General features: G+C 36.8%; 1 protein-coding gene across 1 annotated transcript in view; it reads left to right on the forward strand.

The window, feature by feature from the left end:
* The window catches only part of LOC122812123 (adhesion G protein-coupled receptor E2-like), a 901,467-nt gene that overhangs the window by 715,606 nt on the left and 159,240 nt on the right, over window positions 1–26,621 (forward strand). Inside the window, exons 13-14 of the mRNA XM_044084412.1 lie at window positions 13,279–13,475; window positions 25,947–26,126. Coding sequence (XP_043940347.1) covers window positions 13,279–13,475; window positions 25,947–26,126 — 377 coding nt within the window. The remainder of the gene's footprint in view (window positions 1–13,278; window positions 13,476–25,946; window positions 26,127–26,621) is intronic.

Consider the following 26,621-nt stretch of genomic DNA (forward strand, 5'->3'; position numbering starts at 1 on the left):
CACTTTGCACACTCTGAAATACTTCAAACAACTCTAGCTATGCTTTGAATGGCTTTGGTCAATGCGAAATAGTAGTATGTGCCCAAAACATGGTCTTTTACTAAAAAAAAACATAGAGTTGTCTTGCTTTTTAAGCTTAATTTGCCCTTTTATTGTACTTGTTATGCCCTTTTAATCTCTTATCATGCTCATTATAGTTTTCTTGTGCCTGTTTTACTATAAACATGCTCGTTTTGCAAACCAAAGGTAATATCGTGGTTTTGAACATTTTGTTTAATTTATAATGCAGGTTGTGCCTTTCATTTGATTAATAATGCCTTTTGTGCTTCTCGTTTGATTAATAATTCGTTTTGTGCCTTATAAATGCTCTGTTTCATTTTCTTTGAAAATAAATAATTTGTGCAGTTTTCTTTACCTTTAGATTGTTCCTGGCCCTTTCTTGTTTGTCTGAGCTCTGTTTCACTCAACTTGCTTAATCTGCCTTTACATTCAACTCTGCACCTCATGGGTTGAAGAAGTTGTTCTTCTAATACTGGTTCTGACACCATGCCGCTCGTCTGGTAAGGATAAAACAGACAAACATTCATGGGTTCATTTCAAGCAGCTTTATTACACACAAACTCATCAGGAATGAGGCTTTGTAACTTAAACTTAAATAAACTTATAAATAGACTGACTACCACACTCGTACATGTTAACACCCTGGCTGTTCTCTCAAAATGGCACTGCTGCCTGCACGTGCTCACTATTTATATGCATGTGCTACATCTGGAAATCTTTCTTAAAGGTAAATATACATGCTCTGATCTACAATCAGCACTGTGCATTTCCATTTTTTTAAAGACCACACAGTGCTAGGATACTTGTCTACTATTGATTCATTTTGACCGAAAGATTTTTCAGAAGTCCCTCCCTCATTCTCCCTTAAATGGATCCAATGAAAGAAAAGAAATTGGAGCTGTCTTATGTCATAGTAGAATAGCAGAGTAGACACAGATTCAGGAAGTGAAATCAGAGTACTCCACCAAAAGCAGAGTGATTAACAGGTGTGATACATGTACACACACACAAAAACACACAGACACACACACACACGCACACACATATGCACAAAAACACACTTATACACACACACACACACACACATACAAAGACACACACACACATACACATACACACACACACACACACACACACACACACATATGTACACAAAAACACACACTATAAACACAAAAACACACACACACATAGACGCACACACACACACACACACACACACACACACACACACACACACACACACACACACACACACACACCACACCATGCCACAAATGACTTTGCTGTACTTACCTGTTCCAGTACTAACATCCCTTCTTGTACCATAAGAACGAATGGGTGTACACTGTCATAAGACAGTATGCACTTTTTTCAATTCATTCCTCCTGTAGTGAGATAGAGCTATATTTTCAATTGCTCTAGCACACTAGTCCAGTGTAAATGAAGAGTTCCAAGTAAGGCCACATGACTAGCATTACCCTTGCCCCATCCTGCCACCTTTCTATGTTGTCCTGTGCCAGCAAGACTGCTATAACACTTATTTGCCATTGCCATTCTACTACAGTTATACTACACTGAACTTTGAATCAGAAACCCAGACTGCATACAGTAAACCTGTGGGAAATAGGTTTGTGTACCGAGATCCAAGTTATGAATTTCAGCCATTATTTTTATCTAATTTAGTAGAGACAGCTACATTATTTCATACATAACTGCTGTTCTTTTCAGAGCCATAGCTAGGTCATCAGGCGGCCATTATTTTTATTTTCAGTACACCAGACAGGAGCCCTTTCAACTTGAAGTTGAGGACCAACATTCTTAAACATAGGACCCAGATGAATAAAACTTCTTTTCAAAGTTGACAGTTTCCAGTAATGGCAGAAATGCAGCACCGACATTCCACTTTTCATCTGAGATGCTTCGGGTGATACTGTAGCTTTTTTAATAAATGCATTTACTACCTTACAGTGTTGCTGTCTGTAGTATCACAACCTCCTTGCAATTGTTACTAACCCACTAAGCTAATAAATTCATTAATTTCAGAAGTTGAGATATAACAAATGGCTTCTTTAATTCTAATATGCACTCACTCCTTCTTGACAGCTGCTGATCACATAAGCTAACAGTTTGCACCTGCATCACCCTCTTTTTCTCACCAACAGTGATTGATTTTTGTTAGGTTCCAAACTGGGGCTGAAAAGGACTGTTTCCAGGAAGATGGAAGGACTTCAGTTGTAATGACTACGTGCATAGCTCTCAACCTTTGATCTCAAAAACGAGGAACACTAGCCCTTATAATGTGGAACAAATGGGAAAAATGTGGAACACATACTAATGGCTTACTAACAACTTCAACTAGGAAGGTCATAGGATGGTTAAAATATGCTAGTTTTACTTATAAAGAAGATATGTTAATTAAATAATATGATTCATTTCTATTTACAATGGATTTCACTAAGCAAAAATTCCTAACACTGAATGTGTGACAGTCTTTCAATGTGGAACATTTGAGGAACTTGGAGGAACATGAACTTTTTAAGACCCCAAATGAGGTACGTTCCTCGTAATGAGGTACACTTGAGAGGTATGACTACGTGTGTTACCTGTAGTAGCAGAATGATTCCTTGTATACTTTAGAGAATGGAAAACATCCATTTCACAGTTCGGTTAGGATTTCAAAGAGATAATTACTAGCTGGTACTCTGAATCAGTAATAGTGATCATACTACTGCCTGTTTCAGTCAAGTTAGGGAGGGAAATTCAGAGAAAATATTCATGCATCTCAGGGGAACCCATACAGTCTGCCTGGGTTTCAACTCTCTGAAGGTTAATAGCCAGAGGTGAAGATATAAGGTTTGTTCAAGATATCCACACTAGGAAGGGGATTTTGAATTTTAACTCCACAGGCAAGGTGCAGCATATACACAGACCCAGGCAACTGGGAAAACTTTCTTAGCCCTAACAGTGGCAGAATGAGTTCACATATGTGGGACTCCAGATGATGTGAGTATTTTGTAAGGGATGCATCATCCTCCTTCTTTTTTTCTTGCCCTGACTAGCTCACTTAGTCACTACCCCCAAAAAGAGTGTTTTAAGCAAATCTGTGAGTGCAGTAGAATCCTGATGCAATTCATTATCTGCAGTTATTTGTAATATATTTCAACCATGATTTCTTTAAAGTTTGCATTTCTTAAGTGAAACAAAACTCTTTTCCCACAGTCAGACTTTTTTTGTCGCCATAGCAGTGGACAAAGTAAACTCGCAAGCCTATGATTAGAATAAATGTTGGCTTGCATTTAAGTAGTAGGGGGTCTGTCTATAACAGACAAGATGGAAAAACATAGCTCAGCATGAGCTAGCTTAAGACATATGCCTGATAAAGAGTAAACAGCTCTGTGCATATCCAACAGCTAATGCAGATGTTGCTATTTATTAAGTGTTAAGTGCGTAATTAAATGTTGAACTAATTCATTCATATGCTGGATTTAACTGCATGGAAAAAACAATTGAAGTGTTGCACTTATCACTAGGTTAAGTTTACATAGCACATTCACACAGTAAAATACCACTCCACTGTCTGACTGCGTGTGTACAGTCAAACAACTGAACAGGACATAAAATAATGAAATAATGAGTACCAAATACTTAAAGTGGGACATACCCTCAGTTTTCATAATTCTTAGAGTTATGTTATGTTATATTGTCTTAATGTGATATTGTCTGAAAACAAAAATCTAGCCTGCATAAAAACAGAAGATATTTATTTAAAAGTTAAGTGTTTTTGCTCTAAAATGTCAAGAACTTCAGAAGAACTACATCAATACAAAAGAAAAACAGTGACATCATCATTAAAATAATGCTGGCAGCTGTATATAGCAGAGAACAAACTGTCAAGACTAGTGTTACTATTATTACTAAAAAACACTGTCAACATATTAGTGTTGTTTAATTATGCTTTAAGTCATTTTCTAAGGAAGCAATAATTCCCAACAGGGTGTGTGTATTATTGTGGAAATAATGTCAGAGGAGAGCCTCTATAGCCATGGAAGGGTGTTATTTCCACAGTAACATACACCCTGGAGGGCATTATTGCATCTAGAGAATGGGCTGTCTGTAAAATTATTGTGGTTTAGTTATTTATTTATTTTTTATTGCTATATTTTTAATATATTTTTGATGTAAAATAGTTTATCAGTGTAATGTATCAAACTTTGTGTAGTATATGTTAATGGTGTTGGAGAAAACATTTCATAGTCAAAATATAACACTTAAAAATATATCCTGGTATTTACTTTATTTTTTTTGTCCCTTACTCCTAAAATATTTGGTTTGTTGCCAGTCATTGGAGATTGACGTTATTCAGTAATGGCATGCATTTCAGTTTCAGGTTCCTATTGATTTGTCGACAGCTTAGGTTGTCGAATGCGTATTCATTGACAATTAAGCATGGAACGCTTAAAATAGCGAATGACCACATCATCAAATTCTTTCCTCTGGGAAAGAATTTGCGTGGCCGTTCTCGGGGATTTGCCCTCTCCCCAATGTAGAGTGGTCTCGGAACTGATATATTTAGTTAGGGGAGTGTGGGGGGGTGAAGCCCCCCACTATGTTTGGGTGTGTTTGTTTATTTTGTTTGTGGATGGCCAAGCAAATTCTTTCCCTGGGAAAGAATTCGATGATTTGGCCGTTCGCTGGTTTTAGCTTTCGACGCTTAGGTGTCGATGATTTTGGATTTGACAACCTAAGCTGTCAATGTTATGATATAGACTCGAGTTTCAGACTATTATTTTCTTCAGAAAATTCATGCTAGCATAAATCTTTTTATTTAAGCAAGTCTATAATTTTATAAGAGCAATAATTAAAATTTGTTCCTGTTTTTAAGCCTTTGTTCCCTCTTTATTTTAGGCTTCATCCAGATTTCTTTAGTTGAAAGGTCCAGAGGTATCCAAACCTCTTTACTGTTGATCTCACTCACTCTCATACCTCTGTTTCAGAAAATGCATGCTAACTCAAACCCTAATATTCAAGTAAAAATATGTCTCCCGTTTATTTTAGTTTTATCCAGATATCTTGAGCTAATAGTAAACAGAGCATACTTCTCAAATGTCCAGATTTTTGGCTCATATATTTGGTCCCATCCTCATAAAATATGTAGTTTTCTGGAAATTCACTGGGAATTGAAGTCATTAAATAATGACAGACATTCGAGTTTCAGAAACCTTTATCCTTTATAAAATACATGCTAATGGAAACCCTGTTATTCTAGCAACTTTCTAAGTTTATAAGAGCAATATTTAAAATATGTCCCTATTTTTGAGTCTTTGTTCCCTGTTATTTGAACTTCTTCTGTGGAGAGATTGAGAGGTATTGCACACAAACACACACACACACACACACACACACACACACACACACACACACACACACACACACACACACACACACACACACAGTCACATTGCTATCATGCAGGCATTCACTCACACACACAGACAGATGCATAAACACAAATATGCAGACACACGTTTTTCAGTTTCATTGATTTTTTTACTCTCACTAAACAACAAAAGCACTGCTTAGCAAGTGTAAGATAACAGCTTGATCAATCTTTCACTCTCATACATGCATACACTCTCACACACAAACACACACGCACACTTTATGTTTAATTTTTTTCTTTCTTATTTTACACTCACTGAACAGCAGAAACAATGCTTAGTAAATGTAAAATAATGGCAGACATTATTTTTTTTTCAGTCTGAGCTCCAGGGCAGCTTGATATGCTGCTGTGAAGTGGCAGACTCATTTTTCAGTGGGCATTACCTGTAGATTAACACCCTGCTGGACAACGTTTGTTCTCCAATCAGGGTGCCATCTACAGGTTGTCCAATCTCTAATTTTTTTTAATTATAGCATTACTATTTTCCAGTCACTGCTATCATTTCAAGTGATTGTTTACTAATTTTTTTTAAATAAATGGTTTGTATAGTGAAGTTGCTCTGATGAAGTGTTGGGCATTTTTTGAATGAAAGCATTTAAATTTTAAATAAGCATCTTTAATTTTTATACAGGCATTTTTTTTTTTATTTCAGTTCTGTTTTCATACCTTTGTCATGTTGTTTTGAGTTACTATCTACTTAATAACATTGTAATGAATCATGGGTGGTTACATCATGGGGGCCAAAGCCCAATGGCCTCTCTAAGAGGAATCACAGCACTTAGTCTAACTGCATACTTCAGCAATAGTGCATGGATCCCTTGTTCTGTGAGGTATTCTGCATGCTGCCTCTACAAGGTCATCAGACTAAGACCAGCTACAGAGAGCTGCATGACCCATTTCTGTTCTGTAAGGAATAACCTTGCAGAAAATGGATACAAGCGAGAAAATGGACTGGGAGTCTTCAGCTAGAGGAATGAACCTGATAAGTAACTCTTAAAGCCCTATTAGTCTGGGAGAGCTATGGAATGCGTACCCTTTGACAGCTTCAGAACGTATGCTTTCATCTGCCTCTTATATATAAAGTGTGAGCACTCCAGTGAAGATTTGGCATCCCAGACTAGAGTCATGTGCTTGGGCCCATTAACAATTATTGACATATAGTAGCATATTTTCATGCTTATGGGAGGCATTTCTTTTTCTTTCAAAGTGTGGATTACCTGCTTAAATAATTTCATATCTACTGTACTTTCCAGTGCACTTCTCTGTATCATCTACTGTCATTATTCAATAAATACAAAATACTCTGTTCTTCTGTTAAGTACTTCAGTTTAGAAAGTTTAGAAAATGGCCCCGACAGATACCAGAAAGCAGTCTTTTCTCATCTGAGGTCTTAAGTTTTCTAATTAATTAATATCATGCACAGGTATAAGTACCACCAAAACTAGTTCTCAAACTCCCAAACCACCTGCAGCTGGTTAAATGAGACAAACAAACTCTTCTTCCCTAAAACTTTGGCACATTATGTATCACTTCTATTCCCACATCCTTCCATCTTTCTCACATTACTGGCCCCACACCAGAATATGTAACTGAACCTACTATGTCACTCAGCTTCTTTACTTCTCAAAGCACATTACCTCATAGATCAATGCACAAAATTGTTTTATCATGTACGTAAAGGATGACTTCAATAGTACTTGAAGAAACATTCTGTTCATGCAAAAATATTACCCACTCAAATTCAAGTAAATCTTTTGAACACCCATATGTGGTGCTTCGCATCCACACTCCTTATTAAACTCACTCTGAGTTAAGGCAACTCTGAAAAAAGAGGAACACTTTTAAAACATTAAAACAGTAAATCCTCTTTTCTCAGCATGCCATGACCTCAGAGAAAAGAATAAAGCAATTGCATTGAATTAACACATATCACAACAGTTTGTAGTAAGCAAGCTCAAGCAGAATAAAAATGAGGACCGTAACTCTGGGTACATGAAGGTAAAAGGTAAGCCTACAGATGTATGTGGTTCCACTGAGGGTTAAATCACACCACAGAGACTGTATTGTAGGCACATTAGCCAGCTTGACCATGGTTATCAGAGACCCTAACAGGGTGAACTATATTCCAGGATGCCAACCTCCAGTATGACCTATGGTGGGAGACAGCCTATGTGATCTTTGAATATTTGATGCAAAGTGAATGTTTTTGCATAAGTCTTCAGGCACAATAAGTCCCATCTGCCTTTCTTTGTAGTGCATTCTTACTTACTTCACCTTTCCATGTTTACCATACCATGCAAAGTCTATCACCAGCGTCTGACTCCTTTGAATCTACTTCACAGTTGATGCATACTGTACATGATTTTAGGGTACAACATCATCTGTAGTGCATTAGATCATCCAAGTGAAAATAAGTGTTGATGTCTCCATAGCTGAACCTGTAATAACAAGGACTCCTGCAGTGGTTTGAAATTCACCTCAAGCATCACGTCAGGAGAGTAGTGTTATACTATATCCAAGTACCCTTTTTTATACCAGGAGATGGGAGGGTCCCTTTTTGCTGCTGGAGCTTTCTGAGTTGCCATTTCTTGGGAATGCATTTGTTTTGGTTGCACTGGCCATAACAAACAGCACCAAAATAATGTTTGTTATCCCAAGAAATAATTGACAGTTCTTTATTGGGGTCTGGTAAAAGACATGGTGACATAATGCTAAGATCTTCACCTTACAGGTTCAGGGTTCAAGCTGATCATTGATTATGCAGAGTTTGCATGGTCTTCCTTCATCCATCTAGGGTTCCTTGCAAAAATGCTGGCTGTTTTAGTTTGCCAGTTAGTGCAGACGACAGAGGCTATGAACTGCTAATAAACTGTTTCCTATAGTACAGAGTTTAATTTCATTAACCTCCATTTGCCTCCTGGGTGCCTCTGAGCAAGCCACTTAACTAGACAGTACTTTGGAACAATTTTCAAATCGGCTAGACTCCTCAATGTTCTCCTTGACCACATGCTTAGTAACCACCACTGAACCAATCTATCATAGTAAACATCCAGACCTCCTTCCTCTAATTATCCAATTACAAGCATGTCCTTCATGTCCTTCACCAAACGGTAGGTGGTTCCGTGGCAGGTAAGAATAGAATGGGTGATGGGGCTATCCTTGCCTGGTGCATTTCTGTAATTGCATAGGAGAGAAAGATTGAGATTTAGTTCTCTTGACATGCATAGGCTATAAACAGTTCTCACAGCACTCAAAAACTCCTCAGGAACATTACATTTCCTCAGTGCCTATCAAACTGCAATGCAGCTAAACCCAGTGCTGGTTCAAGGATCAACATAAGATCACTAGCCAATATCACAAAGCCTAGCTTTTGTATAACATTCAAATTCCAGCTCGGTATGAGCTCTAACAGCTGAGCCACATGGAATACAGAAGGAGGTAATAAATATATAAACATCAAGACATTGACCTCCCATGTGGTATACCAACCCTCAGAATCATGATAGTCAACACTGGCTAAATGTATAAAAGAAGGCTTAATCAAAACAGCAACCTCTATTCTCCTACCACACAAGCAGGAGGCAGATGACAACATGGACATCTCTGCAATGCTGGAAGTGTGAAATGTCCTCTAAGTTTCAAGCAGATATTTTTCAAAAGCAATAAACTGGAAATGCATTTCTCAGCCTCTTTCTATCTCCAGCACTGGCTGGTCAAGCTAATCATCAAATAGTGGGGGAGATGGCATACCCAATTATGGTTGCCATATCTGGCAATTTATGAAAGAAGTTCCACATCAGCCATTCAGTCACAAAATATGAAAAAGGGAGCAGCATCAAAAACAATTAACAATTCATCTATATACCACAATCTATAATCTGTAAGACACAATCTATCATCTATAAACCACAATCTATTATCTGTAAACCACAATCTATCATATATAAACCACAATCTATCATCTGTAAACCACGGTCTATCATCTGTAAACCACAATCTATCATCTATAAACCACAATCTATGATCTGTAAATAACAGTCTATCATCTGTAAACCACAATCTATCATCTATAAACCACAATCTATCATCTATAAACCACAATTTAAAACAGCACAGTGGCTAATTGCATTTTTTAAAACAAAAATAGTTAACTACTATTTTGTAATAAACAATTTTAGTGTATGGGGCTAACCACATATGTGTATGAAAATACTCAGATAAAAAGTCTCTCCATTATCAGGAAAGAAATAATAGCAGCTGGATCATACTAAGTTGCACTTGCAGATAAATGAGCATGCACTTTATTGAAGGGCATGCTACTGTCCAGATTTAAACAGAATGTTCAGATTTTTTACTGATATTTTTGGTCTGTTCCTCATAAAGTTTGTGGTTTTCTGGCAAATCACTGGGATGATCTGAGGACTGAAGTCACTAAATAATGACATCCATTTGAGTTTCACACTTTAAATCCTTCAGAGAGTGTATATCAAAACAAACCCTGTTACTCTAGCAACTTTCTAAGTTTATAACAGCAATATTTAAAATATGTCCCTATTTCTGGGCTTTTGTCCCCCATTTTGTTGGGCTTTGTTCAGATTTCTTGCACTGAGAGGTTAAGAGGTATACTACAGGGACTTTGTTTTAGTACATGAGGGCACTTCCCCAGACACAGAGGTGAAAGCTGTAAAAAACAATAGTTCTTTTGTTAGATAAACTTTGCCTGTGAGCATAAAGCCAGTAGGGAAAAGCCCCTTAGCTTCTCAAGTAATGCAATTCAGTTACTAGTTCTGTCATCTAGTAGCACAAATGATTCAACTCCAACATGTACAGTTATTGCCTCATTTGTTTTCCAAAGTAGCCATCAAACATTATAAAGTAGCATTTTAGCAAAAAGCCATCCGAGACACCACACTGCACACTAAGTGAGATGGTTTTAACTCAGTATTCAAAAAAATTGTCCATTGCAAATATAGATAGTTGATTTCTAGACAGGTTAAATAAAATGTTGACCATGTTAGTGTAAAAAGGAGTCACAGTGAAGCATTAGGTAGTGACAGCTATCACTGTGTGTATAAATTGTTATTGGCACGACTGCTCTTTTTCTCATTTTGTACAAGGAGTTAGGGTGTTGCACCAACAGTGACCATTACCTAGGCCAGTGCTGACACCACCAGGCAGCTAACCCTGCCACAGAACCTATGTGTGCACATGTATATCCCAGCAAAACATATTGTAGTATCTATGGATGGAGTTGTATTTTTGCATGCAGATAATTTACCACATTGAATAATAGGCTTGAATTTTTTTATTCATTGACATTTGATTACCGGGAAAGTCCGACTGGGTAGGAGCCCATTTTAAAAGGACCTAGATAGAATAGTTACAAAAGCTTGAATGATTGGCAATTTGTTTTTTCCATACAGCCAATACTGATTTTATCCCAATTCACTTATACCCTAGCCTTTACTATAACCAGCTGGTGCTCTTCCATATCAATTATTTTCTACCACCTCATTATTTAAATGCACAACAAACAATGCCAGATGCAAAATTGAGTTTTTTCATCATTGAAACTTCCTTTGATTAACAGCAACAAAAAAAGCCAAAATTAAACAGGGTCTGACCAACTATCTTAACCTTTTTTATAAAAATAGCTTCTGCAATATTTCCATTTTTGATAGTGAAGACATCATACATCATTAGACCATGGCACTGGATGAGGAGTGCTATATAAAGGAGCAAAAAATGTGTATGAATAGATATCCCCAATGTGGGGATGTACCAGCCATATTTACCAACATAATTAGTCTCAATCTAATGTCACATACCCTTGTAGAAACACACACACTCACATAATCATTCGCTTCAGTTTCATAGGTGCTGCAAAAAGGGTCATCGGGGATCCAAAACTTTTTCAATATACTTCTTATGTACAAGACATTGGTAAGTTAGTTAAAGGTATAACAGTACCAAGCTGTTCCTGTTTACTAAATGCAAACACTGGTAAAATAATATGCATTGTGTGTTACTGACTAACTTAACATCTTAGGCAATCCCTAAAGTTGCTTAAAAGAGCTCTGCTTGAATATTTTGTGTCATATCTTACCATATGTTTATAAGTGTTTACTAGGCAAATGGCCACAAGGGCCATTTTAATCATAGCCCTGCATTCCAAATCTCTGACAAGTTCTGGTACCCTTAATAAGTGTAAGCAGGGGCATGGAAGGTGAAACGTTTACAAGCAGGGGCCTGGGAGATGAACCATTTACAGGCTGCCTGTGTCCATTAGAGACATTGGTGCCAAACCAGGGATGAATTTCCTATTCCCATCCAATTGTCCAAGTTGCACTTAAATTGGGTTAGGAACTCTGTTTTACACGAATGGGGAACCTTCAGAGAAGGGGTAGTCTCTGGGATACATACCTGTCTCTCCAGCAGGTTCAATTTATATCACAGGCAAGGTTTAAGTCTTTAGAACAGGTAATTCTGGTGCTGTTTGTTTTGCAGATATGCAGGAGGTCCATCAGAGTGGGGTCCGATAATGCCTTGTATGCCAGGCATAGAGCTCCCCTCAACAGTCTGTAGGAGACAGAATATAGGGATAGGGCCTTGAGGCGGTCTGAGTAAGATCATGCTTACTTTCCTAAGCAACTGTTACCATACCTTGCTTTTATCTTATTTTATCACTATAATGATGTGTTGTTATTGTGCAAAATTAGTAAAAGAAACATATTTGTTAAAGTGCTTAGTAGACAAGAAAGAAATAGTATTACAATGGCTCCTTTTCTGTGAGTTAGTGTAACATCATCAAAATTAGTATATATAAGTAGTGGGGGTGGGACAGCCCCCACAAAGGGGGGGTAGTAGGATGTTACTTTTCACTGTTAGACTGCTTGCAGGGAGTATAAAGTTTGTAGGGAATGTTTTTGTTGTCTTTAATTTGTTTTAGGTTCATTTTGTTGTTTGCTATTTATTTTACTGTGATTAATCATTACCAGAACAGTGAGATACAATAAACATAGGGGCTAACCTAATAAAGTCTGACAGTTAGTGCAGATGGTTAAACCCTTAAGCTATTAATTAGTAAGCTGCTACTTGCAGCCCAAGGTACACGGTTTAATCCCTTTCAATTTCACTCGTGGCTTACTTAACCAGGCCACTGTCCTCACTTGCCCCAGTAAAAGGAAACCTATGAACAGTGAGCATACCAGGTTAACAAAGAAAAAGACGACGCCCAAAACTTTTTTTTAATTAATGGATGTTGTGAGTAAGCTGCTCCTTTGGACCATTTTCAGCCATTGCTCAGGCTGACAGAGCAGCAGCCTATATGAAAAGAGTATAAATGTTACTTTGTATTTTTCATAGCAGATATTACTTATAAATTATATTTATAAGGCACATCATACATTACTGGGACCCTGATGTGGATAAATACCCAAATCCCTGAGACATATGCATTTATTAGTTGCTAAACATTATTTAAGAGTTTTTTAAAAATTATTCTACAGTAAAGCCATTAATAAGGTATTTTAGTTGCACTGATTTCAAGATTCCAGGTTGTCAACTGGGTATACCAAACCAAATGTATTTGAAAAACATCTCAAAATGTCTCCAAACTGTGTATTGAAGAGACCAGAATCTATTTTGGATGTATTGTCAATTGGCAGCGTATTCCAAATGTGGAAAGTATTTTACGTATTATAAAGTAAGATACTGCATCATTTTAGCAAGGTTAAACTATGTAAATAAACTGTAACATTATTTCTGTCTTCCAGGAGTCCCTCCTGTTGCTGTGCTGATATCATTCCCTGGATATGACATTGAATCTGTTCTCTCTGGTGGTAGTGTAGGTAATAAGGACACAGGCAATGTGAAATATGAGATGAATTCAAAAGTAATTGCTGCAACAATTTCAAGCAAAAACAAGAAGAATCTGAATCATCCAGTAACTTTTACATTTCATAAAATAAAGGTTTGTGTTGATTCATATGCATGTTTTCACTTGTATACAATGTCACAAGCATGACTTTCTGATCAGAAATGTAAGCTTTTATTCTGCATGCAAAATGTGAGTAGAAGTACCAGGTCTTCTGATGTAATCTGTTCTACTAACCTAAGATTTTACCAAGGGAAATTTAGGGTATCTTGACTAGGTGGGCAAAAGCAATAAGCACAGACAAATAAATTTAATCTCTATACTCTGTCATAGTGCCCTGTTAATGTACTTCAATCCAAAATGCTCAATATGTATCCCCCAGTAGATTTCCAGTTACCGTTTCAGACACAAAGCATAATACCATTAAATACATTCACAAGAAACTGACAGAAATGAGAAACATTGGGTTGGATTTATGAGAATTCTGAAAGCACATCTCATGACTGAAAACACTGCAGACATGCTGTACATTCTAGGCTTAATGTTGCACAAACGTGGAAATGCAGGCACACCTCCAGTAAGAAATGCAGCACAACAAAGGGTCCATTACACAGACGATTATGATTTGGTCTCCAATCATAACCAGATTTTTAGGTGGCCGAGTAATGGATATCAAAAAGAGGGTGACATCTATTTTGAGAACATATACCAAACAGTATGATAAGAGACCTGATTATAGCATTTTGTAATAAAGGGAGAGGTTTAGCTACCCCCCAAGAAAGAAAGTTTGCATGGCAAGCTGTTGGATGAATACCACAGGACATAAGTGCTCATTGTCCTTTGGGTGGCAGCTCAATGTGAGTAAGAGTTTTTAAAGCTGTCAGTTGCTTCATCTCATTGTTCCCTGGTAATTGCTACTTTGTGACAGCATGTGGTAAGTTACAGCTTTTAAAGCGGTTAGTTTCTTACTAACTTGTTTCCATGGACAATGCCATCTGTGTGACAACACATGGTGTGTTGCAGCTTTTAAAGCTTTCTCACATAATTTCCTGGTAAATTGCTACTTTTTGGCATTATGTGGCAAGTTAAAGTTTTTAAAGCTGTTAGTTTCTTCCTGACTCATTTTCCAGGACACTGCCATCTGTGTGACAGCACATGGTGTGTTACAGCTTTTAAAGCTGTTATTTACTTCCTGACACATTTTCCAGGTGACTGACATCTATTTGACTGCACATAGTATGCTATAGCTTTGAAACCTGTTAGCTACTTTCTGATACAGTTCCCTGGTGGACTCACATCTGTGTGACAGAACAAGGTTGGTTTTCTTTATACCAGTGAGGTTCATATGGAAGCACCTGACTACACAAGCTTGTTATACCTTGTCATATTATTGACCATAATCAATTATATGTTCAAGAAATTGGTTTCAAGACTTTTGCCTAATGAGTAAAGCTTGAAAGGAGACTGTTCAAATCATGTCAATAGCATAAACCAAAGCAAAGTTACAATTTATGATCTGGTCTTAATGCTTTGCAGAATGTGGAGCATCTAACTAATTTAGAGTTTCATGGGTCTGACTGCTTTTTGGATGCGTCTCTCTCTCCTACTAGTTTTGTTTCTATTTCTGGCTGAACCACTGCGCCGTGCAAAGAGTTGTGCTTCTAAAGTAAATTTTAACTTATTAGCAGCCTGAGGAGGTAGAGGTACATTTTGAAGTAGCGTCTATGTTTGTTTGTTATGTGTAGTGTCTTGTGCTCAAGCTGAACAAACTAATTATTAGTGGAGTACATTATATAGTGCAGTTATGGTCTGTGTATTGTTGTACTATTACTCATTCTCCTCTCTTTTCATAGACATGAGACATAATTCAACCAATTTTATAATGGTTTACTCTTACCTTGTCCTTTACATTGTTCCTAGTATTTAAGTGACAGAGTGATAGGTCATATAGGTTCATAGGTTGGTACTGGGCTACCTGCCCAAAGGCATATATTAGCCCAGCCACGTTGTGCGGTATTCACCGCCCCTTTAGTAGTTCCCTAGACCCTTGTACTAGCAGCTAGTACCATATGATGAAGGACATACTATGCTGTAGCTGTTATGTGCCTTTATGTGTCTAACAAGATATTTTAATATGGTAGTTTTGCAATCATTTCTGTGTGGGCATAGCTGCTACTGAAATTTGCTATTATGAGTTTTTTATACATGAACCGTACAATATAAAACAAATTTGTTATTTTGAGATGCAAGACCAAGAATATTATCTGCTCGTATGTTGGGCATAATAACGGTGCTCCTTGTATTACATGTATTACTCCAAGGGGTAGCAGTACTGAAGAGTGAAGTTATACTAGAAATAACTGAACATTCTAGATGAGATTATGAGAAATGGTGCATTATGCATATGATTTGCATAAATCCAGGTTGTCATGCTACAGTATGCCTTGTGTGAAGTGATAATGTTATAACTCACTGGTCTGCAGCCCAAGTTGGTATAATGTAGCTGCAGGGCCCAGGGCTAAATACTGAGCACAGACCCAGCTGTGCATTTGGTCTGATCTTAGCAACCCTATCCAGCAGTGAAGAACTTCACTATCTCTACAACAGGGAAAGTCTGCTGAAGCACTGAGTCCACACTGCCTGACAACCTACCACAAAAAAATGATTTAATGCCATCCCAGCACAATGAAATTCCTTTCTTTCAAGAATTGCTTTAACTATTAATCTAGCATGTTGGAGTGCTGATTTACATATCACTGTGCTATAAGTAGTTCAAGTCAGTCTAAGTACCTTATGCCAATTAGCATCTGACTCAGGTAAAGGTATGTGAGTGCTTATTCCTGGTAAAGTAACAGTAAACTCGTGTAAACCCACCCTGACTTACAGAGTTCTACTACGTTACTCTCAACTGAGAGGGCACAGGCTTAGCTTCTCTCACGGGAGAGTTTTTAACTTAAAAAAGAAGTGACTAAGAAGAAATGGTGTCAAAGGAATACTCAGAGGCTGTTGGCAATTTTAATGAATTTTATTTTTACTATAAGCACTTTCATCAATAAATGTGACTTTATCTAGTCTCAGTTTTATTAAATATCACACAGTTGTCTCTATTTTATATGCTGAGTTTATAACACAGGTTGGGAGATGGTGGAGGAGTTTACCACTTCTGACATTGAACCTACTGCTTATGTAGGTTAACGGAGGACCAGTGGGGTTATAATGAGTTTGTACACAATAATAGTACTGGGCGGCTGGTAATGGAGGGAGGAGGGCTCCTACTATCCAATCCTAATACTGAGGATTGCATAGAATAGATTGCTAAATGGATGCTAACATCCTGAATTACACAGATAAGTAGGATTGGTTTAGTGCCAGTGGGAGACCAAGTCACTCTTCTTATGTTTACCTTATTAAGACATAATAAGATGTCTCACTGTGGTAACTGAACTAAACACAAAGGTGGATGTAAACAAAGATCATAAGAGTGATCATGGCATCACAGACTCCATGGAGCTGAACAAAACTCCAGTGAAAGTTAAGGCTGTGATGTCACTGGTTTTAAAGACAGTATGTGTATTTCACAAATGTGAAATTAAAACTAACTTCTTAGAGAATGCCATTTATTAAGAGCACAAAATAAGTATCAGCCCCATACAAGTAAGAAGTCTCATTCTATTGGTCAATAAAGTCTGGTCTAAATCCAAATTTAGTGCATGGTACTTAAAGGTGAATTACTTAATTTGAAAACCTCATTAAAATAAAATAAATCCCTATAAAAGTGTGCTTCCCAGCATATGATGAAAGCCTACAGTAAAGTTTTTCCTTCTCTGAAAGTTTTCAAAAAACTTTCATTGTGTGATCTTTTTCTTTATTTTATTTTTTTATTTTTTTGTATGTATGTGTGTTTTACTTTTGGAACTGAATATTACTTTAGACAAGCTAGCTTGTTGCTATAGTGAAAAGTCTTAATTTTGTCTTAACACAAAGGGCTCACATCATTCAAAAGGGAGGAATAGTCAACTCTGGCTCTCAATGACACTTCACAATGCAAATCAGGATGTCAGCATCCCCCAAGCTAAGCTACCCAATCTTTAGTGCATCACAGGACAATCAACCAAAGGCAAGCCCCCCTCCCCATATTATTACTATTCATGACTGTGTTATACCGCCATTGCTTCTCAGTTAAAACAGTGCAATTAGTGTCAGAAGAGGTAGAGCCTCCCATTGTTTCCCGCACTGGAACTGTTGGTATATATAACAGAACCAAGATCTGATGGAGTCACATTTCATGGCAAAAGCATTTATGAAAAAATGAAACTCATTAAAATGATCAACAGCCTCTGGGATTATTTCAATTCTAAATAAGAAAAATAAGGACTTTTTTATGAAGTAATTTCTTTGTAACCAAGTCATTTTTACTGGCATGTTACTCAGTCACTTTTTTCTTTACTAAAACTAAAAGTACTCTCCTCTACAAGAGAAGCTAAACATGTGAGCTCTCTGTTGAAAATAATATGGTAAAATGTTATAAGTCTAGGTGATTCTAAGCAGGCTTATTGTTTTATTAACAGACACGAGGATGGATATACTTTCACCTGACTTCCAAGTCCATACTGCCACTACCAGTGAAATTTGGACACTGCAAGCTATTGACGGTTGTCTCCACAGTGTGGACTCTTTAAACTATTTTATAATAATTTGTGCTAATTTATTTATTGACATTTGATTACTGGGAAAGTCTGAGTGGGGTAGGAGCCCATTTTCAGGGAAGGCCCAGGGAGAAAAGCTCCAAAGTATTATAAAATATTTTAAGAACAATACTTTTACTGTCTTCAAAAGTATTATAAAACATCTACAGTTTCAATAATTATGCAAAATTAGACATAATATGGAAACATTGGTTAAGATACAAGTTATAATGATTTAACATTTTGAGAAATTTTAGCCAGTTTATAGAGAAATTAAAGGTAAATTAGTATAGTACAATCAGGAATTGCAATATGAAGTGAAAGAAAAGCAGGCTTATGGTATATGTAGTGAGAGAACGTGCTGATGTAGCAGTGTTGTCAGTGAGAGTTTTATGAATTACACCATCACATTAATAATACAGTTATGCAATATGAAGTGAGAGAAAAGCAGGCTTATGGTATATTTAGTGAGAGAACGTGCTGATGTAGCAGTGTTGTCACTGAGACTTTTATGAATTACACCGTCACATTAATGATACAGTTATGCAGTATAAATCAGCTTAAGGGATTTGCACCAGTTTGTGTTATTACATACATAGTCCTGAATCTTTTCAGATATATCTAGGGTCAGAGCAGGATAAGTTTATTTATTTATTTATTTATTATGTCTTTTAGGATTAATCTATTTGTTTAAAATTTGCTTGTCTGTGCATTTATTTACATTTGTTTATCCAGGTAAAAGAAGGCTGCTTTATAGCTGTTCCCCAGGGGAAGAAAGCTGCCAAATAAAAACTTAGAGACAGTTTTAGATAAGCAGTCAGACTAGCACACATATCTCTAGGATGTGGAAGGAAACTGGAATAGTAGAAAAACAAAAACATGCAGCATGGAAATAACTCCACTCAAAGTCTGTGCAGCTGAATTCCTAAACCTCGAAGATGGGATGCATTAGCACTGACTGCAGTTGCAACAACTAGATTACACGTTTGCCACTTTTACCAATGCCAGGGAGATGACATATTTGGATCAAGGATAAAATGTTACATATAGTTAAATGAAGGCAGCAGTAGGCAGAATATCATTGATTTTAAATGTTAGAACAGTACACCTTCAAAATTATAGCTTGAGTGGCAGTGCCAAATAGTGTACAGGAAGAGGGCTAGGGCAGGGATATAATACTACTTGTGCCACAGATGTGGACATAGGTCCATAGGTTCCTAGAAGGTTAGTAGGCTAACAGCCCCAGAGCCCTTATAAACCATTATAATATTATACCTGAGTTACCTTTGCAATCCTAGCCATATTATAGCTGAATTACCCTAAATGACCTTGGATAAATGGGCATTATTAGCAGATCGAGTCTAAGTTTTCAGTAGATGATGTCATACACCGATGCTGACTCCCTGGTGTACCAGTGAAAAAATAGCACATTTATATATTTTTTGGCTCATAACCTGCATCTGTCTAGTTTGTCTCCCTGGTCACTTTAGTGGTTAATTCATCCGGTCTCCTGCTTAGCCAATTTGTTACTCTCAGCAATGAGTAATTGCCATAATCCGTGACAGGTCCAGGCATTTTTGTTCATAATTTAATGCTCCTTGCTGCATCTTGCTGTCCTTACACTGACATCATCCAACTCCTCTGCTGTGGCTTCTGTGGTGCATGAGTTGCTAACCGGACTTGGGATGGCTGGGTCATGGCCAGGGCTTTATCTTCTTGCACTGTGGAATTGGCTATGGTAGATATTGTCTTGAGAAGTTTGAAGCCTCTCTAGATTATTTCCTAAAGATATCAGTGTTATTGGTGAAGTGTATTCCAAGATTAGAATTAGTATACTTTGAAAAGTGTATTTCTTGCCTGTTTTGTTAGTAAAGTAGCCACTCTCTAACAGAGTTATAAAAGTCGTCTACTTTTAGCTTTTTGGATGTGGTTGGAAATGCAGTGTTGGTCCAAACATACACCAGATATTTAAGTAACTGCATTCCTTCAGTTAAGTTGCCTTAAGGCCTTCAAGCTAGAGCTATTTGTAACTGTGCTAAGATGTTTTCTGTATTGCATTACATGCATTTCATATTGTTAAGGTTCACCTTTGGCCAAATTTGTTGGAAACACTGACATAAAAGATGCAGGCTGTCTTGTTAGGTTTTTAGCAGTTTCTGAGGATAAATGACTAGATGCTCATATAGCTATATCATCCAAGGCTAATAATTAGCTGTTATGGGATAGGTAAAGATAGTTTATTTATATTATTTATTTGTTAAATTTGATGTTATTGTTGTTTGTCTTTCGACTTTTTCCCAGTAAGGGGACCCCACAGCGGAACTCCATTCCGCTAATGATTGGCAGTAGATTTTTACAAAACACCGAGGTGCCAGCTCGACACCCAACCTTCAATGAAGGCACACCCATTTACACATTCATGTCTTTCGAACGCTACCCAACCGTGGGGAGGACATGCAGACTCCACACAGAAGACACTCCCAAGCCAAGCCGAGAATCGAATGGGAGAACCTCTTGTTGTGAGGTAACAATGCTACCACTGTACCACCATAGAATTCTATTTGTTAAATTTGATAACAGAGATAATTGACTGATCCCTTATGGATCCATTTCAGCTACATCTCATGAAATTCAAAATGTACATAAGACAAGTAAGAAATGAAGAGCAGACAACATTCAGTAAAACTGTATTACAAAATTTGATCATATCAGTATTCATACTGACAATTCACCCCTAGCTGGGTACTGTGCAGCTGAAGTTTGCACCAGGGGATAGGAAGCCTGCCTCAGTCCATCTGAAAGTTGTAGAAACTAAAGCTTTATTTTCTGTTTTATTTATATATCTATTTATGTGTGCATAAGCATCTATCAGCTATTTAGAGGCATTCAGCCTTATTCGATAATTTTAGGACAGTGTGTTCTTGATAGGGTACCACTTTCTTATACTGTAGTCCTGATGGGTAACTTCAGCATTCATGTAGGGAATGATGGAGATACTTGGAAGGTTGTTACCAGGAAAAAGAACCCGACTGATCTAAATCAGAGTCATGACTTGTTTTTGGTCACCTATGTCAATCATGGATCGTCTAAAACAATGAGGTAGATACCAGAGGTGAGGACAGCCATCGAGTTTACAAAAAAAAGACTGTGCAATTTCAGCAAGGGGTTCTCCAGATCTGGTCAATAGATACTGACCGATCAGTAAGACAGCAGATGTAATTCCTAAAGTGAAGACCTGAGTGTGCAGGAATTTGGTGAGGGCACAATGATAGATTTTTGGATAGTCTCATAAAAAGTTCTGGCAAGCCATCTGGTAATTGAGGAGGGAGTGAAAAGGGCATCCAGACTTTTTGAAGAGCTCTTGGATCCAGTGGACGTGCTCTGTTATGAAGATAGAGTGCCAAATGTACTTGGTGAAATTGGATCCATTTCTTTATATGAGGCCACTACTGTGAATAAACAGCTCTGCTGTGGCAAGATTGTGGGAATGAATGAAATCTGATTAGAAATGCTGAAGACACCAAATTTATTTTTTCACAAACTTCAGTAGGGAAGGTGTCAAATTGGTTCACTGCCCAGGGTGCAAAAGTCTTTTCGTAGTTCTGATTTGTACTATTACATGGAAGATATGGCAGTAACTTTGGACTGGTATGCTGAGGTGCATGTCTCCCATTTTCAGCAAGGGAGGTGGGTCACAGTTATAAAGGAATCCTGTTCCTTACCTTCCCTAGGAAATCCTACAGCAATGTGCAGGGAGGCGCTATTGTCCAATAGCTGAGTCTTTTATTCAGGAGGAATAATGCAGTTTACATCCTGGCTATTAAACAGTAGATCAACCCTTTGCTCTTGCTCAAACATTGGAGGGGTTGTGGGCATTGCCAATCCTGTCTAGTTGTGCTTTGTGGATCTGACGAAAACATATGGCTGAGAACCCTGTAATATCTTATGTGAGAAAATATAGAGGTATGCAGTGTTGTGGCATCTGTTGCATACCATGGTAGCACATTGTGTCATTGAATGTAAGTTTGGCAAACACAAAAAGAGTGAGTGCGGTTCACCAAAATTACATTTGATGGCAGTGGAGTTTACTTTTTTTCCCACTGTTATGCAGCCTCAGAATTAATATATAAGTCTGGGGTGTGTGGTCAGTGTCCCCCCACATTGGGGGTGCAGGGGTCTTGCCCCTGAAAAAAAATTGTTGAGTTATTCATCTTTTTATAATGAATTTAATAAATAAATTGAGCACTTTCATCTAGGTTATAACAACAGACTTCATCAGAATACAATACAATCTCCAAATACACATTTAAATAACCCTCTCAATGAAATCACATGTCATGTTTAAACCAATCAACTCTTTTTATGTATGCTTCCTGGACGATATTTTTATTATTTAAAATGGCTCGGTCAGAGAAATAGAAGAATTTGTATTTTATCTTAACATAACTACTCTCTTTTTAAAATTCACCTTTTCATATAGTAATAGGTAGATTAGTTATTTAGATGTTTTTATCAGTTAAGATGTGACAAATCATAGATTAATGAGTAATATTTTATCAAACCTACATATTCGAACAGTTTGCTTCACTATCTAAGTTGCCACCCTGAACATCAAAAGAAGGCCATAGTGAAGGGACTGTATGTACGGTTGGCCCAGATGCTATCAGAGGATGATTTATTTTTATTGGAAGGACAGAAACTGTTTTCTTTGTTCAGTTTCAGAGGCTATCCCAATAATATTATTTCCAAAATTTTTGAGGAAGTTACTAATAAACGGATTTGTGGGAATTATGAACCCCTGTTAAGAAATCTTGAATTGGGCCTTTTAAGAAAAGAGCAATTTAAGGGAGAATTTTCCAATGCTTTTATCACTACTTTTAGTCAGGCCAGTAATAGTATTGTAAATATACTCAAAAAGAGCTGGAGTATTTTTACATGTTTTGAGAATATTATAGAAGTAATTGGTACTTCACCAGTGGTGGTATATAGAAAAGCTAAGTATTTTAAACAATATTTTGATAGAGTAGAAAATGATTCCCTGCTGACTTCCGATAAAAAGAGTTGCATTTACAAATGTGTTTTTTGTGCACAGTGTAAGTATGTGCTGGAGAAAGAATTTATTATTATTAATAAGGTAAAAATAAAAACATATTACCATTGTAATTGTAATTCTGTAGGAGTTATATACTGTGCTCTGTGCCAGTCTTGTAATGGATTTTATATTTGTAAAATTAAAAGAAAGCTCAAGGACCATATATATGAGCACAACTTAGACATTAAAAATAAAAGCACCAATAGTGCACTATTTAAACATATTAAGTAATTTCCTACTCATTGTTTTTGGGTTTTTTTTTTGGTAAATATGGTGCATAAAAACATAAGGAGAGGACCTTGGGAAGATCTATTTGAAGCAAATTAATTGAACTGGTGGATTAGATTAAACACCCTTGTCTTTCCAGGTTTAAATGAACATCTTTCTGTTTCAAGTATTCTTAAATTTTATTAAGTACCTTAGTGTAGTTTTAGTTAATAAGTTGCTTTTTTTATTTTACAGTGGTTGGGTGTTAATTGTGAGTGGATTGCTTTGAATATGGCATGTGATTTCATTGACAGGGTTATTTAAATGTGTATTTGGAGACTGTAATGTATTCTGATGAAGTCTCTTATTATTACCTAGATGAAAGCACTCAATTTATTTATTAAATTCATTATACTGTGCACTGCATGTCGTGGCTCTCTTCAGTTTGTTTTTTGAAGTTTTTAGTATTCAGTTAGTGTGGAACTGTTTGTCTTTTTTCCATCCACTGAAATTACCTTTGATGACTTAACATGAATCCTATAGTATTTGGTTCCTTTATTTGCAGAAAGAGAACTGTGCCACATATGTTCAAAGTTCACATGGCACTCTGCCAGTAAGGTGATTTGTCTCCCTACCTGTTTATGATTTTCATTGATATAATATCATGGTACAATGGAAGTTTGGAGATTTTCCAGTTTAGGGATGTGAAGATTGCTTTTCTGTTATGCAAAGATGATGTTATGCTCTTGGCCTCAAGTGACTGTGTATTGTAAACTGATATTAGGCCAACTTTTGAGTATTAAGCCTTGGATGTAACTCACTTCTTCTTTGATGTAAAAAAGTAAGATTGAATTTCTTTTTATACGCATGATTTTATTCAGGCCATCATTTGATCAAAAGGTTGGGAAAAAACTCTAAAATGCAACTCACGGCATCTATAACATGATGTCTGGGTGCCTAGTTATGCTGTGTTAAAAGGATCAGGGGAAAACAAAGCTGAAGAGAAAGGATACAATTCTTCCCTAATCATGATTTTTGTTCAGGCACTCACTGGCTGAAAAGGTTGTTCAAAAAATGTAAAATGCACCTCAGAGAATCTAGAACTGTCATGGTTTCTGAGAGGCTTGTGGCCCACCAGACCATGGCTTAATGCATTTATTTCCACTGCAGTTATTACAGTGTTTTCTGAGTCAGTCATAGTGTGTTGAAAGGATTCATGTTAAAACAAAATTGAAGAGTCAGACATAATTTCTTCCCTAATCATGATTTTTTGTTCAGGCCATTGCTGGATGAAAAGGTCATTTAAAAATGTAAAATGCAATTCAGAGGCCCTAAACCCCTGGCTTAATGAAATTATTAGAATACAATCTTCCCTTTTTAAATATGTTGAAAGAACGAATGGATGAATACATGCAGGAAAAACTTAAGAGTACGGCAAAATGTGAGAAAAGGGAATAAAAAAATCAGTATGTATGGTGTGGTAGACCAGTATGAGGGATCACAGTAAAGTGTTGGGGGCAGTGGACAGCAGGGGGCACCATGGAGCCCTTTTGCTTAGGGTGCCAGTAGACCCAAGACTGTTCCTGCTCAGATCAGATTCAGGCAGTGTTTTAGATATAATGTTATCTCTGTTCTGTAAAATGCTTTTCTGACACCTTGTTATAAATATATATATATATATATATATATATATATATATATATATATATATATATATATATATATATATATATATACTGCTGGCTATACATTTATCAAACTTTGAATGGCATGATAACTAATCCATTCTCCATGATGTACAGGTCACTCCTTTCTCTGGACTGATAACTTACCTTAGTGGTTTATATTTGTTCCTGGGGATATAGTGAATTATAATGATTGTATTTGGTTGTGTGACATGCTTCATATTTCATTAACATTTGAGCGCCTTTTTCCCATGGAAGAAGACACTTTTTATGTCATGGCCCAGTTTTTTTAATTAATATATTAACAACATACAGTGAGGTTGACTCCATGTTCCTAAAATCTGTCATGAGAGATAAACATTAAACAGGGAAAGCTCTAGAGCCAAATTCTATATCATGGCACTTACAACTGTCTTGGTGTCCTAACCAGTATGACATCTTTGCATTCATTTCTAACACATTGGATTAGATTGCTACCAGTCACCAGATCATCGGACTGTGACAAGCCTACTCTCTCTTGTACCTTAGATGAAAGTCTTGCTTAGATATATGAATGCAAAGATCATTTGCTATTAAACCTCAAGTATAACATGCATTTCACTTAGTTGAAATTCAGATGTAGAAAGGGTCTTCTTATGATGTAGGAAGAATGCAGGTCTAGTTGTTATATAGCTTTAAAAACAATTTAAAATATTCAGAATGCAATATACTTAACTCAACAATTCATTAACATCCTTTCTAAATATCTTCCCTTATATGGTATCAAGATTAGTAAAAGTTGCAGCCATCCCCTGAATCCTAAGTCATAGACTATATATCAATTCATAGGGACAGTAGATTTAAGACCGACATAAAATAAATCAGAAATTTACATTTTTATTTTCTTCATTTTAACCAGACTGAAGAAGATAAGCTGCAAACATCTACCTGTGTCTTCTGGAAAACCGACGACACAAACAGAAGCTACTGGTCGACTGAAGGATGTTTTCTTTCTAATGAAGGCTCCAACAGAACCCATGTGACATGTGAATGTAACCATTTAAGCAGCTTTGCTGTCCTGCTGGCACATATAGATATCGTAAGTTCTGTATTTACAGTACTTGCATGTTTATTTTTTCTTGTAGCAGGAATAGCTTAGAAGTAAGGACATACTAGTGAATCTTTCAGCAAAAATCTGTTTCAGGGATTGTGCATGTGGAAGTGTGGTGGAAATAGAACTTTCCTTCAATAGGGGCAAAACCACCATTTCATTTTGTGCACATTGATAAGAAGAAGGAAAAACTCATTAACACAGTGATAACAGATGGGTTCAGATTTGACCATTTTACTTTATTTTTTTTTTCTTTTTTACATATGCTCTGGAATTCAGAAAGATCCTAACTGTTCCAGTAAATTGTCTACCATAGATAGGTCAAGTTGTGAGATGGTAAGAAAATGAGATTCAGCGGCAGCCAAGGCAGCAATGTGAAAGACCTCATTTTCAGTGCATTAGCATGTTTCTGAATCACCCTTAACACTAGTACTGTCAGATTCAGTGACAGTAGTGCTTTCTCTGGTGAGCCATACATTGCAT

This window comes from Protopterus annectens, chromosome 9.part0 (assembly GCF_019279795.1).
Source record: "Protopterus annectens isolate FY-2018-M chromosome 9.part0, PAN1.0, whole genome shotgun sequence".
NCBI lineage: Eukaryota > Metazoa > Chordata > Ceratodontiformes > Protopteridae > Protopterus > Protopterus annectens.